Below are 17,707 nucleotides of genomic sequence, written 5' to 3'. Positions count from 1 at the left end.
GGGAGTCTGAGAAAAGAGCAAGAAAAGCCTGTGTCACTGCTTTGAAGAAGCAAGGTAAGGTTGTGGGAAGTAAGGTGTAAAAAGACTGAACAGGCTAGTGGTGAGGGAGGCCTAGATTATAAAAGACTCTAATATGGCTTTCAGAAAAGAATTTGTATTTGATCCTGGAAGCAACAGGGGACACTAGAATTTACTGAATAAAGGGATGAGTAGGTTGGACATATATTTTAGGAAAATCATTTTGACAGCTAAATGAAGGACAGACTGGAGTGAAAAGGGATTTGAGTTAGGCAAATCCAACAGGAGACTATTGCAAAAGTGCAAGGGTGAGGTGATGAAGGTCTGCAGCAGTGGTAGAAACATTAGAGGAGAGATGTTACAGAAGTGGAATTGATTAGTGTGGCAACAGATTGGATACAGAGGGGAAATAGAGTAAGAAGTCAAGGATGACACAAGTTGTTGGTTTTTTTTTTTAGGTTTTTGCAAGGCAATGGGGCTAAGTGGCTTGCCCAAGGCCACACAGCTAGGTAATTATTCATTATTAAGTGTCTGAGACCGGATTTGAACCCAGGTCCTCCTGACTCCAGGACCAGTGCTTTATCCACTACACCATTTAGCCACCCCACAACACAAGTTTTTGAGAGAATAACATCCTCCTGGGGAAAGATAATGAGTTCAGACAATATCATTAACTTTTAGCACCTCCATTTCTCTACCACCTCTTCTTTGAGTTGGACATTTCTCCTTGGAAGCTCCCCAATATTTTCCAGTATACTCAAGTACCTAGCATAACTTTATTCCTATGTTTCTTCCACTTGCTAGATATCTTCACTAGGATATCTGATCAAAAATTCAAACTCAACATGGCAAAGGCCAAACATAGGTTCCCTCAAACCTGACCTGCATCCAAACTTTGTAGTTTCTGTTGATGTCATCACTATTCTTCTAGTCACCTGGTCTTAAAATCTCAATGTTATCTTTGACCCCCCCCCCCCCGCCTGCTCCCCTTCAATCTTGACATTCAGTCACTTGGAGAGTTGTCAATTTTAATTTCTTAACATCTCTCATCTCAATTCCCCTATTTATAGTACTTTTGCTACTGATTTAATTCATGTTCCTATAACCTCCCTTTTCCTAAGTCTTCTAAGTGGTTTAACACCAGTGACTCCCCTCTCTATTCTATCCTCAACACAGATGCCAAATTATGTTTCATTCTGACCATGTCACTCCCTTACTCCAAAAATTCTTCAATCGTTCCTTCAAATTTCTTAACCAGGCACTTAAGGTTACAATGTAGTTCTGACTTAGTTTTCCAGTCTTTGTTTTGGCCAAATTAGGCCATTGACTTTTCATTTTATTCTACATCTTCCACCTCCTTTTTCACACACACACACACACACACACACACACACACACAAAACACCACCCCCAGCATGTACTCACTCTCACTAGCCCCCCCCATCTCTACCTGTTGAAATTCTCTTTCCAGCTCAGGTGCCACTCCCTTTTAAGGGTCATGCTCTATCCTGATTTTTCTCCATCTGAAGCATTAAGATCTCTCTTCCAATTTTCAATTTTCTTTTTCTGCATATTATTTTTAAGTTTTTTTTAAAGAAGAGGAAGAGAAAAAAATCAGCAAAAAAAATCAATACATTAGGAAAAAGTCTGAAACTATATGCATGTTGATGGCACACTCTATACCAAGAAGTAGGGGAGGCATCTTCTTAATCAGACATTCTTTTAAGAACTCAATTACTGGAATTATTGTTTGTCCCTATTGTAATTAACCTTTGATAATACTCATTTCTGTATATTCTGTGCCAGTTTCTCTTTTTGTCTTCAGCACCTACACAGAGCACTGTGCATGAAAGAAGCTGAGTTGAACACAGCTAACATTTCTTAACTTTAAAGAGGGTGATAAAAGTAGAAGAGAAGTTAGTAAAATATAAAGCAAAGATTCTTTTTTTGAGGGGGGCAAGGCAATAGGTTAAGTGGCTTGCTCAAGGCCACACAGCTAGGTAATTATTAGTGTCTGAGGCTGGATTTGAACTCAGGTACTCCTAACTCCACACCTGGTGCTCTATCCACTTCACCACCTAGCTGCCTCTAGACAGGGATTCTTAATCTGGTATCCATAAACCTAGTTTTAAAAAAAATATTTCAACAGTTATTTTTCAATAAAACTGGTGTCCTCTGTAAATCTATATATTTTATTTTATTCACTTAAACATAATACTCTGAGGAGAGTTCAGGGACTTCAATGTCCTGCCTGTCACAAGGATCCACAATATATAAAAAAAGGTTAACAATCCCTATTATAGAGACTGTATACAGTTTCACACCTAATCACTAGGGTTGATAATTATATCTTGTGGTAAAAAATTAACATATATTAAATTTGTGTTTGTGAAGGTTAACATTTCCAAAAATACACACACGCAGCAGATAAAATTATAAACTGCTATTTGCAATCTAAAATTCATCATGAAACTAATTAAAATATTGATTACAGTAATATTTTGAACATGCTGTTTTTGTTTATACTATATAGTCTATAAAGAACAGATTGCTGAAATATATATTGTATTTCCCATATGGCATAAGATGGAGTCAACAATTTCATTTCTTGCATCCCTGACTAACCCTCAGGGACATGTAAACAGTTAACTTGCTCAAATTTGGCAGGATCAGCTGATTGAAATAAACTTTCCACAGTGACCCCTTCCTGTTTTTTTGTTGAAAATTGCACAGTTAAACTGCAACATGCTTTGTGAGATCCAGTCTTAAGCAAACCTCAAAACAAGTCAACTTCTCCTTTCAAGGAGAAGAAAGCAAATTAAAAAAAAAAACAAAGCAAAAAAACCTTTCATGCTTTATATATCTTTTCAGTCCTAAAGAGACTCCTTTAAATAAATCTTCAAATTTGTTTCTTTTGTTGTCAAGTTAAAAATTAATATTTTTGAGGCCTACTATAGAAAGGAAATAAATACTGAATGACTGATAGGATTACATAGTAGGATTTTTAAATAATGAAACTTTTTTTTAAACAAGCTGACCAGAATTAATACATGAAGATGAGTCATCTTAGGAGGCTATCCAATTATTCCAACAATGATGCCCTAACTCAGAAATCTGTGGAATTGCCTTTGTAGCCTTCTCTACAAAGCAAATAAGAAAACCCATATCATAATTATACCTAATACGAGATGAAAAGAGGCACAACCTAAATAACCCATCTTATTTACTAGTTGTTTGGAAAATTGCTTCCTAAAATCAAAATCTGTCCTCAATGATGAAGCTTGTTTTAGCACCAAAGATATTGAAAAGACTGTAAAGCAGACACTAAAAGTCATTCCAAAAGAGGAAACAAGAAAGTTTTGAGCAATAGCAACATCATTATCTATACTTTGAGAGGGATAACATGCATTTGGACATTTAGGTATTTTTTAAAAAAGGAGTCACAAAATATTGCATCTTGTACATTTTATGTCACAGAAGCAATGTTATAGCTGAGTTTCTAAAAACTAGTCAAGAGATTAATGATAGCTAGGTTCTTCTAGTCAGAATTATATGGGCTATGAAAATCTGAATTTGAAATAGTCTTGAGCTTCCTATATGAATTAAATTCAATAGCTAGTGACCAACATTTTGTCTCACTCTGTCTGCATACCTTACCTCATTTTTTAAATGAAGAACACTTTAGCTGGGAAAAAACCCCCCACAAATTGTGGATCTCAAATATTCAGTATATAGGAAATCCTTACTAGAAAATGGAATAGATCAACTTTTATACTGGTTGTAGAGAAAAGAAGAAAAAGAAAATAAAGATTGTTGTTGTTGCTCAGTCATCTCCAACTCTTTGTATCCTGTATGGGGTTTCTTGGCAAAGATACCATTTCTCCTTCAAGTTCATTTTACAGATAAAATACTGAGGCAAACATAGTTAAGTGACTTGCCCAGGGTCATACATCTAATAAGTATCTGAAGTTGGATTTGAACTCAAGTCTTCCTGAATCCAGGTCACCTGCCTACCTTTTCTAAGGATTAGCCCAGTGCTCTGCATCCAAAAAAAAAGAAAAGAAAAGAAAAAAGTGTTTAAAAATATTTGTTTTTGTTATTTCCAGAAAGTGCTAATTGTTTTTTTTAAAGAATTACAAATGTGTTCAAAACTCTGAAAATCCAAAGGTATGAAAGTCTGAAATCCAAAATACAAGACATACATAAAAATCACATGATTAAAAGGAAAAAAAAATGTACCTCTAATACAGGGCCAGCACCCAGAATCGTCCTTTCTACTCCACTTGCGTAACCTTTCTGACTCAATGCTGTCAGACAGTGAATTAAAAAGTTTGTACTTTGTGTTTTCCCAGACCCACTTTCACCTGAAATAACTATGCATTGGTTGATATGTTTCTTGAGCATGGTATAGTAGGCCACATCAGCAATGGCAAAAATATGGGGCTCCAATTTTCCAAGCTGTTGATTTTCATACATTTTAACATATTTAGGGTTGTAGATGGGTAGGAATTTAAAGGGGTTAATTGCAACAAGGATACTTCCTGCGTAAGTATATATTTTCTGTTGTAAAAAACGATGCTTCAAATTCTTCAAAAGATTTGTCTCTGTTAAATTAGGAAGATTACAAAGATCATCAAAGTCTTCCTGTTGCCAAGGAAGAAAACCTCTTTCAAGCAAACTTCGAGCTTCCTTTGCTTTAGAGAGCAGCTGCATGTGAACATATTTTATGGACCCATCTGTGTTTCTCTCTTGCAAAAGAAAATAATACCCATCCTTTTGAGGATGCTCATCTTGAGCCCTCCGTGGCCAGAGTAATACTCGGTGCACAGGTGAATCGTTTGCATCTAGAACCCATTCTTCACCTCCTGTTTCTTTTACTTCCACAAGAACATAACATTTGGTGACATCTAAGTTCAAATTTGTTATCACATCCTTGATGACATCTGAAGTGGTGGTATCTTTAGTGGCTGTTACTCTGCAGACGGGTGCACTTTCTGTACTCAGCTGAGGGTAAATATTTAGATGGTAGGTTGCCTTCTCCTGGCAAATAGCACCGCCAGCATCTTTTAAACTCATTCTGGCCAAAGCCGGACTTCAGCATACCTCCCTGGCTCGGTGTGCAGTGTTGAGTACCTATAAAGATTTCAAAAGTTACAACTTACAAACAGGATGTATAAATGTTTCTGTATGTATAAATGGCACAGCAAGTTTTGATTTTTACAATCTTCCAAAATCACTAAAATCAACAACCTGAATTCACTACAAACTCTATTTTGAAAAAAAAAAAAACAACAACAAAAAAAGCATTGGGCTTAGGTCAAAGACAAAAAACCTTTCAAGGAAAAGTCCCAGTTTATCTGAGGTTAATTCACCACAGCATCCTCAATTAATGACATACCAGATTCACCAAGTAGACTTAAACCTAAACTTTAATACGTAAAGAGACAAATGGGGGAAGCAAACCATGTCTGAAGTCATGAGACCAAGAGATAAATCCTGATCCTGCCTCTCTATACTTTAGTTTACTCAACTGTGAAATGGAGGGAATATCCTCCTTACACAAATCAACTTGTTTTCATTTTACCACTTCATCTTTTGACACTCACTGACTCCTTCCTCATGACCCAGTTTCCCTAGCCACCCTTTCCAGAATCAGCTGCATTTTGACTCTTCTGTTCCTTGCCTTCCATCCCACCAAGTCCACTGTGCTGGAATATTCTTTGTAGCTGGAATACTCCTTGCTCCCTATTGCCACTTCCAGGCTCCCTCTCTTGCACCATTACTCAGCAACTGCTGCTTTAAGATTCATTCAAAGATTTATCATCCTATCCAAATTCTGATAGAATTTATTATTCATCAACACCCTCCCATCTCACCCCCCAAGGTCATCCCTTCCTTTTTCAAAGAATTTAGTACCTGTTGTCTCTCCCAGCCTCTATCCCTCTCTCTTTCCTTCCCAAATTTTGTCCTGACAGCAGAGAACTGCAACATATTCTCTCTTAAACATTCTTACTTCCTAGTACCTCAATTTACTCATTTTCCAGGAAATATTTCTCTACCTCACTTCAGATATGATTAAATTCTTTATTTTACTGTATTTTCATATCTTCTAATATATTTTACTATAATTTTCAATCTCTTCCTTATTCAAGAACTCTTGAAATTCTTTAATGTTTAATTATTCCACTGTTTCTTCTGCCTAAAGACACCAATTCTGTTTTTTGACCTCAGCATGACCTGCAATCCCTCCAACTCTCAGTTTTCCCACATTTTCTCCTCATGCCCTGGCTACATTCTTCTTACTTGCCCATCATGATCCCTTGATAAACCAGTTCAATCCTATACTAGTTTCCTTTCCTCTTATTATACCACCAATTTTGCCATGTAAAGTCTCAACCTTAGATAAGTCCTATTGGTTGCCCTTTACTTCTGCTTAACATACTGAATGAAGCTAAAGCAAATTAAGAAACCATGCTCACTAAATCCACCACAAATTTGTTATAAAATCTTAATCGTGTCCTTACTGTAGCAAGGCAATCTTTTCACACCTCCCTAACTTCATTATTCCACTCACTACAGTGATCTTTCCAAACCTTTGATTTGGGGTGAAAAGCTTGCCCCATATTTAACTGAAAAAGTTGAAGCTGTTCTTCTCTTTTCCCTTTCTCTTCCTCCTCTCATGTCACTCAAGGTGCCTTCCATTATTACTCTTACATTCCGGCTTCTTCTACATGGCTACCAAAGTATTCCCAAAGTACAAAGTGTGACTTTACAACTCTCCTTAAACTTTCTATGACCTCTAGGATAAAACATAAAATCCTCTTTTTGGCTTTTAAATCTGTACAACCAGGTTCCTTCTTCACCCCCCAGTGTTCCACTTCACATTCCAGGGTATGTGGCCTGCTTGCTGCTCCTTGTACAAGATGCTCCACCTCTGAGTATTTTCATCCATGTCTGGCACTATTTCTGCCCATCTCCACCTCCTTGCTTCTTTCAGTTTTCAGCTAAATCCCACCTTCTGCAAAAAGCATTTTTGGCTTTGCCTTAATCATGTGCTTTTTCTCTGAATTATCTCCAAGTTATCCTACAGGGCTTGTTTATATAGCATTGAATGCACATTGTCTCCCCAACTGGACTAGGAGCAACCTGAGAGGAAGGACTGCTCCCTGCTTTTTACTGTATCTCTAGCATGCAGGAAACACAGAGAGAGAGCTGGAGTCAGGAGGCCCTGAGCTCAAATTAAGCTTCAGATATTTAGTAACTATGATCTGGGCTCAGCTTCAGTTTCCTTATCTACGAAATATGCTTAATAATAATACTTGCCTGTCAGGGTTGTTGCAATAATCAAATATTTGTAAAGCATTTTGCAAACCTTGAAACACTATATAAACATGTTATGATGATGATGATAAATAAATTGCTTGTTTTTTCCTAAGTCATGCTATTAAACTGGAAAGCATTATAGAGAAGTGAGCTATGATTTTTCTGCAGCAAGGTGCTTCTCCCAGTGCTGCTCTTTGGTTACAAGTCAAGAATCAAAATGACAAATAATGCAAAAGGTCATTCATTGACAGAGGCATGGTAGGTGGATGTAGGTGAACACTGTCAACAATGACATCCATTCAGGAAGGGGGAAAGATATGATAAGGGACACAACTAACTAGAAAAGAAGGTGGGTCAAGTACCCAGGAAGAATGAAACAGAACCTATGTACAGCCCAGGGATTATACTGGTAACCTAGAGATCCTAAATCTTCAAGGAAGTCTTCTGACACACTTAGGAGTAACATGTCCTATGGACGACAACTATGAGGATGTGGGCAAGAAGACATGGAAGGGATGTGAGTCTTGTGGGTGGAAGGTGAACCTTCAATGGGACTACTGATCCACAAGGGGGGGGGGCAATATTGACAGAAAATAAAATTGTCTTCTTAAAAATAGAAACCCCACCTAAACTTTTTCCTAAAGCTTAGTAAATGAGAGGCAGGTTGGTAAAGTCAATAGACCAGCAGTCTCACCTTTCTCAAAGCATCTAAAGAGGTTAAAAAGCACTTACTCTACAATAACTTTATGAAACAGGGATGACAATTATTATTTGCATTTTATAGATGATGAAATCGAGGCTTAGAGAGAGGTTATATGATTTGCTCTTAGTCCAAAGCTAACAAATTTAAAATCTGAGATTTTAAACTTTATGTTTCTAAGCTTTGTGGTCTTTCCATCATTTCCCTATTCTAGTCCCAAGAAGACTGTTTGAACAGTCATGCTGCAATACATCCACTATTATGTCCCATCTGTGGGAAAGACACAACTGAAAATAATTATGCTGACTAATACAGTCAATATTCAGTACAGATGATAAATTTTACAAAGAACTAAAGATAAAATGCACTAAAACAACATTCAATATGTCTAAATTTGATGACTCAGAAGGCACTTTATGATAGTGTAGCACCTCAGGGTCACCATTCAGAACTTCAATTACTACTATGTTGGCACAGCTTAAAAGCCTCATTGAACAGAGATTTCCTGTTAATATGATGTTGGTTAGAGACCTGTCCAGAGATTCTACATAGCCTTGGGGCAAACTAAGATTGATGAAATCTAATTCCTTCTATTTCTTATATTTTGATTTACAAGGCTATCTATATTGCAACTCCAAAAGACTGACACAGTACTGACCAATACTAAGAGTCATTTCTCAGAAAATCAACTAAATTTAGTTTGTGTAAGTGAAAAGAGGCATTAGAAGTTATTTATCCCCAAGTCTCTTCTCTCCTTCCAAGTACTTTCCAAGTGCTTCAACAGAATTTAATTTCTGATTGAACTCTCCAGGTAGGCAATACAGAAAGGTCATTTGGTCAACAAAAGTTTTAGGTTACTCTGAATAAGGCACCATGTCAGATTCTGTGGGTGAGGAGAGAGTAAGGGGGAAATAAAAAGATGAAAAGGCACAGGTTCTGATCTTAGGGGGTTCACAATTTGGCAGGGGAGTTAAGACACAGATGCAAATAACTTTAATGCAAGGCAGAATCAAAGTGCCTAAGAAGAGGCAGAACATGATGTAAGGCTACAGAAACTAGGAAGATTTTATTGAGCAGGGGGGGAACAATTTAATTCAGCCTAAAAGATAGAATTACAAAAAAGACTGGCTAGAGTAAAGGAATTTGAAGATGGAGGGAACATTATGAGCAAAAGCATGGAAGTGATTGTGTGAAAGGTATTCAAAGAATAATAAATCTTCTGACTGTTGGGGAGAGTAACTAGACAAGATTAGAACAAGAAGGTGGTGCCATATGGCAAGAGACTGTATGTGATGCTAAGAAATTCAGCCTTTACTCAGGTAATGGGGAACCACTGAAAGGGTTTGAGCATGATTGGATCCATGTTTTAGGATTTTTCTGGTATTAGTAGTGTGCAAGAATGAGGAGAATGAAATATAGACTGGACTAACAGAATAATGTGGGATCCTAGGACTATAAAAGAAGGGTTGTGAGGGTCCTAAGACCAAGATTCTCAGTTCAGTAGTAATAATAGCAAACATTAATAAAGTGCTTACTAAATCCCAGGTACCTTGCCTGGCACTTTACAATTATGATCTCATTTGATTTGCACAACAAGCTTGGGAATTGTGTGCTATTTTTCTCCCCATTTTACAGATGAGGAAACAGATTAAGTGACTTGCCTAAGGTCATATGGCTAATGAGTGGCAGAGATCACATTTGCACTCAGGTCTTCCTAACTCCAGATCTGGCACTCTATCTATCCCATGTATCCTGACTGCCCAGATAAGGAACCCTGGGCTCTCAGAGGGTGAGTGACTCGTTCTAAGTCATGAGAGTCTTTAGGTGACATTTCCAGCAGCATTTCTCTGGACATCACTATCATATATAAGCCCCTGGATTCTCTTCCATCTTGCAAGTTCCTTTCAGCCTTAGGATCCCCAGACAGGTGAGAAAAGGGCCAAGAGCTCTTCCCAGAATCACGCCCAAGGAGGATGCCCCCAAGCTGTGCTCCTTACACCTTCTCAGATTCCTTTGGTAGGGGCTGTCTTCCTTCAGACTATAGGCTCACTGAAGGTTTTTTTTTCTTTGACTGTACTTAGCATATAGGAGGTCCTAAATGTTAAAGCCGACTGATTGGGAAGCAAGGGTTCTCTGACTCCAAGTCTAGGACTTTCTCCACTGCACCACATTAACATTTTAGTAGTAGCCATGGCCATGGGAAAGAAGAGATGGCTCAAATAAATAATAATTTAAAAATATTTATCTGGTGAGTGTGGACATACTACTAATGATGACATATATTACATGTGGCATAAAAAATGTGATCGAGGACATGTAGGACTGAAAAGGAGGTGGGACAGCTCTGAGGCATCCACAGATAGGTCTGCAGGAGAACACTTTATTTAGAGTCAGGAAGATTCAAGTTCAAATCCAGCTTCAGGCACTTATAAGATCAATGTGAGTATCAAAACCTCTCCTCTATAAAATGGGCATAATGATGGCCCTCCCTCTGAAGGTTCTTGAGAGGATGTAAGGAGATTATATATGTTCAGGGCTTTGCAAACCTTCAAGTACTCTAAACACTATCACTTAACAGCAGTTGCTGTTAAGAGTAAAAATGAAGCATGCCATGTTCCCCTGGCATACACAGTAGACTGTCCAGGTGTAGGCAGAAGACCTCTTCCAGGGCTTTTGCCAGATTCTCTAGGGAGGATATAGTTAAGAATCCCCTCGGAGGAGATGATTTAAAAGCAACCATATCAAGTGACCAATGACATCATACTTCTAAATCAGGTCAATGCTACAAACATGCTGAACTACCCTGCCAAGACACATTCTACTTTATTCATTCAGGAGGGCTGACCTTTAAAAATGTTACTTCATTTAGAATTATAATGCAACAAAGGACAAGCATCAGAACTTCACCTCCACTACATCCATCACTTAATTGGATTGTGGTAAATAGCCTATCTCTTCATTTCCAAGATGACAAACAAACCAGCATAAACCATTTCTCGCCTCTAAATTTTGAATTTCTACATATTTTAAAAACAGTAGGCCAAATGTTTTGTCTCCATTTTAATTGCCCTATTTAACAGATCCCAAACAATATACATTTGATAAGGAAATAATTTAGTTACTGGGCACTTATAATGTCCCAAAACAGAAAATTATTCTTCTAAACTCACCTAAGGGAGATACCAAAGAAGTAAAAGTCAGAAGGAAAAAAGAGACACTTGGACCCTCTTCTCTGAGTCTGATTTGGGCCCTGACAAGCAAACATTAAAATCACTCTCATTTAGTACAGAATCAACTGTCCTGAGTGAAGCTATTATCTTTCTTTGTCAGGCAGGAGATAACAATTGGGGCAAAAAAAAAATAGGACTTGCTGACCCTGTTTTTCTTTTTTTTTTAAGCAAGGCTTGTCACAAGTTAAGAAGCAATTTGATACAGTGCACAGTATTCTAGATTTGGGACTTAGGCCCTGGATTTAAATCCTGACCCTGACAGATGCTTAACCTTTGAGGGCCCCAGCAACTCTCCAAGTTTATCTATTATCCTTCAAAACATTGGGAACTGCCCTGATCTATGGAGCTCCCACACAGAAAGGGGATACATCAACACACTGTTATAAATTACGGTTGAACTGATCATGACTGACAATGAAGGTCAGCATTATCCCATCCTCCTTCAAAGGTTTCCTTAAATTCCAAAGAGAGAACAAAGCAGGTCATTTAAATTTCCCACTCTATAGTTTTGATCATTCAACTGTCTGACTGAAAAATCTTTATGGACTATTCACTGCCTATAGGATAATGTCCAAATTCCCTGGTCTAATGCTTAAGACCTTCTAGAACATGGGTCCTACCTTTTTGGTTGTCTCACTTCATTTGTTCTTTGAACACCTCTAAAGCCTTTCAAAGATGAAACAAAGTATTTTACCTATATTATTCCATTTGATTCTCACAACAATCCCATGGATAAGTATTACTTTCTCCACTTTTTCTCCATGTTGCAAATGAGGAACAGACTTAAAAAAGTCAAATGACTTGCCCAGACCACAAAGGTACTAAAGCCACTGTTATAGGATTCTAACTTGAGTATTCCTGATTTTCAAGAGCCAATACACTGTTCACTTCATCATCTAGATGTTTTAAGATCAAGAGGACCAGAGTTAAATTGTGTCCCTTCAATTTTCTCCTCAAAATTTTTCCTTATATCCATAAATTATTTATCACATGTCTTTTGCCTGCCTCAGAGAAGAGGCATGGTTAATCCCTGGTAAAGGAGACCTGGGTTCAAATTCCCTTCAAATCTTTACTAGCTGAGTGATCAGTAGGTGATTTAATTAAAAGTCTTGGTTTTCTGTCAGCATAAAATGGAAGACAATAGTGACATTATCTATTTCACAGGAATGGCCTGAGGAAAACACTATGGAGGCTTTCAAGTGATTATCTAAAGGTGAGTTAGTACCACTACTCTTGTTCTCATCTCCTTTTCTCTTCTTGGCTTCTTTTACTTTCCTTAAAAAGATGTTGAGTGGTCCTATACATTAAAAATAAAAACACATTCCAGAATCAGAAAAAAATAACCCTAATTATTTCCTCGAATGATACTATTCTTTCTCCCCTTCCTTTCAAAGGTTTGAAAAGATTTCTTTTTTTTTCTCTCAAGACATGCTCTCCTTTACTTATCTCATCAATTCCCATATAGCTTCAACTATAACTCTATCAAGATAATTTGTAAATCTCTCTTCAGCCCTCTCCTTTCCCTCAAGTTCTAATTTTGCCTTGTTCAGGTATTTCTTTTTTGAGGTTCTACTTATGTCTCAAACTCAACACATCTAAAATTGAACTATTCATTCTCTCTGTCCCCCCCCAAACTTCTCTTCTTACCTTCCTTATTTCAATTATGCTTGAAATTACACTCCCTGAAGCTCATATCTAATCAGTCACCAAGAAGATTCTTTCATTTTAATGTCTTCACTAACTCCTTTCCTTTTCAAATGCCACCACTCAAGTAAAGACCATTGTTAACTCATGCTTAGACTACTACTAAAGATCATTATGGAAGGCTATCTCTTGCCTCCAAGTTTTCCTTCCTCTATTCTACTCCAACCTACATACCATCACTTTAGCAAGTTTAATCTTCATTAAGAACCACACTTTCCCTTTCAGAAACACCTGATATAGATCAGCACTACTATATTCTAGGGCCTATCTGACCAACTTTATCTGTCTAACATAATTCCCCCTATAAGTACCCTGAATTCCAGACAAATTGCATTAAACACCTTCTCAAAAACATCTTGCCTTTTCTTATGCCCCATTCCTTCACCATTTTCACCTATTAAAGCTACCATTAGCAAGTCCTATCAATCATAAAGTCTATTCTTTTGATTATGGGTCACAAGTGAAAGTTGTCCCATAAATTTTGTATCATACTTAACATACTGTCTGATAGTATAATTATGCATTTAAATATCTTATCTTTCACACATTGCTCTACACCTTCTTGAAGCTCTGTGAAGGCATGAACTTTGTTTTACTTCTCCCTGTAGGCAATCATTATTTAAAGATTATTAAACATAGTAGCAGAGTATATGAATAGATGAATGAATGGGGACAATATTGATTTCAGTAATTATGCAATATTAGATAATTGTCATGACTCTGCTAACGAGGACTAGCATAGAATTTAAAACCCATAGATAGATCTAGTAACAACAATGTGTGTACAGGGGCTCTGAGAAAACCTCCAAGTTTCTTTTAAAGTTCAACTCAAACATTATGTCCTTTGTGAGGGCCTTTCCAGATCCTCTCGGGTACTAATACTCCTAAATTACCTGTATTTTTATGTATGTGTGTATATATGTGTATACATATATACTTCATATACACAACACTCACTTCTATTAAATAGGCACAATTGTGTGCACACACCCACAGGAATTTGGTCTATTTCTTACTAGCTGGAAGTCTACTAGACATTAACAGGCCCAATTCTAATACTGATCAGCACTGAAGCTTTGACCTGTGCTCCATTTCCAACCTGGGCTTAATTTAGTTTGCTTTTACTGTGACAGCTTGGCAGTACCTAGCTCTCTGGGGCTCATATACTGGGGCTGTACTCATTAGCCTTAATGCAATTCAGAACTCCTGAGCTCAAGCTATCCCCCAGCCTCAGTCTCCTCAGTAGCAGGGATCACAGATACACACCACATGCTTGGCAATTTTATACTCTGATATCTTTCATTTTATTTTGCTGTTGACCCTTAGCATTCATGTATTTAACTTTTTTGACTTCAAATCTCTACACGATTTTATTAGTAACCTCATGTTTACCTTTGTGATGGGAACTGCACTATATTAAGTAGAAAAAAAGGAGAGGAGTGATATAGGCAGATGGGTACAACTACTCTTATTCACCCTATCATTGTAAAGAGCTTGCTATGCATTTGCTGCATATTTTAAATTGTTTGTCTTTGAAATTCAAGTTCTGTGTTGTAATTATTCCCCCAAAATGTAGTGCAAGTCCTCTGGGCTTTAAGTCAAAGTGTGCAAAGTCAGTGAAACAGCTTAGTGAGAAAATAAAGAGGTTAAATAAACTTCATGTCAGAATGTGTGTACCTGCAGTTGGCCATGCACTTGCCATTAGCAAATCAATGATTCATTATATCTGTAAAAAGGAAGTATTTATGGTACTATAGATTTCATGTTATAAAAATTGAATACTGTCTGAAATCAATTTTTTAACAAGATGTTAGTTAGCACAAAGAATTATAGGGAATTACTAGCAAGAAAAAATGTTTTGCATGTAACCAATTTTATTTTTTGTATTGAATTTTTTTCTTTGCAAGGCAATGGGGTTAAGTGACTAAACCAAAGTCACTCAGCTAAGTTAAATATTTGAATTAAGTGTTTGAGACTGGATTTGACTCCAGGGTGGGTGCTCTATTGGCTGCCCCTCTGTATTGAATTTTATAGGTTATTTCATTGTCACTGAGTTAGGAAAAGTACATATTCTCAGAAGCAATGTAATTTTCTAGGAATGTTAGCCCAGTGAAAGTCAAGGATTAACTGTGTTCATAACAGGATTTTGAACAGAGCCAGGTCAATAGCAGGTACTTGTTGACTAACTTGCTTTATGGTTACGAAGTGTTTTTTGTGTATGAATGTCGATGAGTCCGCACAACCACCCTGTGAGTTAAGACGAGCAAGCATCATGTATATGAAGAAACTAAAACTCAGAAGTAACTTATCAAAGGTTACCCAACCATAACAATGGCTGACTCAAGGCTACTAACTTTGGTCTTCTCTCCAGTGACCTTGTTATGATATCACATTTGCCTCACAGGTCACATGGAACAGAAATTTCAATCCCATCTGTTTTCTCACTAATTCTAAATTTGGGGATTAAGAAAAAAAGATAGATTTTTAAAATACAAGAGGTTTTTAAAAGTTTGTTTAAAAATTACTTTAATAAATTTCAAGGCTGGGAAAATGACAACCAAAGATCTCAAGAAAGACCTAGACTGAATAATGATTAAGAAATCCTAGTCTCATAGATTTCAAGCTAGAAGGGGCCTTTAAGGTCACTGAATCCAAGTCCTTCATTTAGATGAAGAAATGGGGGCAAAAAGAGGAATGGTGGCAGAAGTAGTTGAGGTGTTAATGATTCCAAGGCTAGTAGCCTCTTCATTATTAATATACTGCTTCTCAAATTCAAAGAGATAGTACCATATGTGTCTACAATATGTGTCTTCAATTAGCACAGAGTTATCATCTTGGAAAGGGCAGCTAGGTAGTGCAGTGGAAAGAGCTCAAATCCAGCCTCAAGTCACTTGATACTTATTGGCTATGGGTCCTTGGGGCAAGGGACTTAGCCCTTATTGCCTCACATTCTGAGCCATATCAGGCCACTGGACACTGATGACTCCAGAGGAGAAAGTGAGGCTGGTGACCTTAGCACAGCCCTCCCCACCTCACTCAAATCCAATTCATGTGTTTGTCATAGTATCACCTCCCTGCTTGTCATGGTCTTCTTCAAGAATGAAGGACAAAGCATCATTTCATCACTAGGTAGGAAAGAGATGTCACCACAAAACCAGCATGAACCTAGGCCTGCCAACACCCACAAGAGATCATCCAGGGTGCTAACTGTGCTGAGAGCAGGAGGAAGAAATATATGGATAAATTCACCAAAGGAAATAGCAGCACTAAAACTAAATTCTATTAGTAAATCAGTACAGTAAAGAAGTATTAAGTGCTTATATTATACTAAAAGTTCAGGATAGAAAGACAAAAACAATCCTTCCCCTTCCAGAGTAAACATCTTAATGGGGGAAACAAGATGAAAATAACTAGGTATCACAACATATATAAATAGAGGAGATGGACATTAATGACAGAGAGGAAAGTAGGAGTAGATGAAAGGAAAGGCCTTCCACAGAAGATAGCATCCAAGCCAAGACTTGACTGCAGCTAGGAAAACTAAGGAAAAGAGGAAGCAGCTCCAGTATGAGGCATAGCCTAAGGCAAGAGGCAGCTGGGTGACAGTGGGGACAGAGAGCTGGGCTTGGAGTCAAGGCAACAGGAGTTCACACTTACTATGAATAAATTTTTTTTTTGAAGGAACATCAAATAGACAAGCATAGCTCACCAGCAGAGTATGGAGAGGAATAGAATGTACAACTGGTAAGGTAAAAATGAGTCTAGTGATGAAGAGGGCCTTTGATTTGATCCCAAAGAGAGAGGGAGCCACTAGAATTTTTTTCAGTAGGGGGGGAATGACATGATCAAACCTACAATGAGGAAAATGATTGAGTGGGAGATGAGCTGAAGTGGGGAAAGACCTATAGATGGTTTCAAAAGTCCTAAAGAGAAGTCCCAAAGAGGCTAAACTAGGATGGAAGCTGTGTGAGGAGAGAAAAAGGAGCATGAGAGGGTGGTGAGACTAAAAATAAGATTTGGCAACAATTGGATGTGTAGGGGAAGTGAGGAGTAGTTCAGGAAGGTGAAGGAGTTGTCCATCAACTGGGGAATGATGCGACAAATGTAATACAGGAGCATAATGGAATATTATTGCTCCAAAAAAAATCATGAAAGGGATACAGAAATGATTCAGAAGAACCTCTTTCAAATGATACAAAATAAAATAAGATGACTTCACAGAATGATGACCCTGAAAAAATTTCTTTGAATGACCAAAAAACTCTGATCAATGAAACAATCAACTAGAAGATTTATGATAAAAAGTATATAATCTACTTCCTGATAGAGATAGAGAATGAGACCTTGCTAAGAAATATGTACTAAGCATCACTATGTGCCAAAGAAAGACCAAAAAAAACCATTTTCCCCCCTCCAGAAGCTCAGTCTAATAATGGGAAAGACAGAATGCAAAACAAGTTTTTACAAACAAAATAAATATAGGATGAGTTGGAGAGAATTTCAGACAGAAGACTATAATTCAGAGGGACTAGGAAAGACTTCTTGTAGAAGGTAAGGTGGTTGGTTGGGACTTGAAAGGAGCCACAGATGGCAGGAAGTGGAAATGAGAAAGAGAACATTGCAGACATGGAGTACAGTCAATAAAAATCCTCAGTTCAGAAGTAGCATGTAATATGTGAGGAATAGAGCAACGACTATTGTCAGATTATGAAAGGTGATGAATGCCAAAACA

At 37.5% G+C, this 17,707-nt stretch overlaps 1 protein-coding gene across 11 annotated transcripts in view; it reads right to left on the bottom strand.

Annotated features, from left to right (window-relative positions):
* Nucleotides 1–17,707, bottom strand: part of MYO9B (myosin IXB) — a 130,620-nt gene that overhangs the window by 100,218 nt on the left and 12,695 nt on the right. For 9 of the 11 annotated variants that reach the window (XM_074204435.1, XM_074204437.1, XM_074204440.1 and 6 more), the window contains exon 2: nucleotides 4,258–5,151. In XM_074204435.1, coding sequence (XP_074060536.1) covers nucleotides 4,258–5,094 — 837 coding nt within the window. In that variant the 5' untranslated portion in view covers nucleotides 5,095–5,151. Of the gene's footprint in view, nucleotides 1–4,257; nucleotides 5,152–17,707 lie in introns of those variants that run through there. The other 2 variants (XM_074204444.1, XM_074204446.1) reach the window with 1 other exon arrangement.

This window comes from Macrotis lagotis, chromosome X (genome assembly GCF_037893015.1).
Source record: "Macrotis lagotis isolate mMagLag1 chromosome X, bilby.v1.9.chrom.fasta, whole genome shotgun sequence".
Classification (NCBI taxonomy): Eukaryota; Metazoa; Chordata; class Mammalia; order Peramelemorphia; family Peramelidae; genus Macrotis; species Macrotis lagotis.
This window is presented reverse-complemented; position numbering and strand designations above follow the sequence as displayed.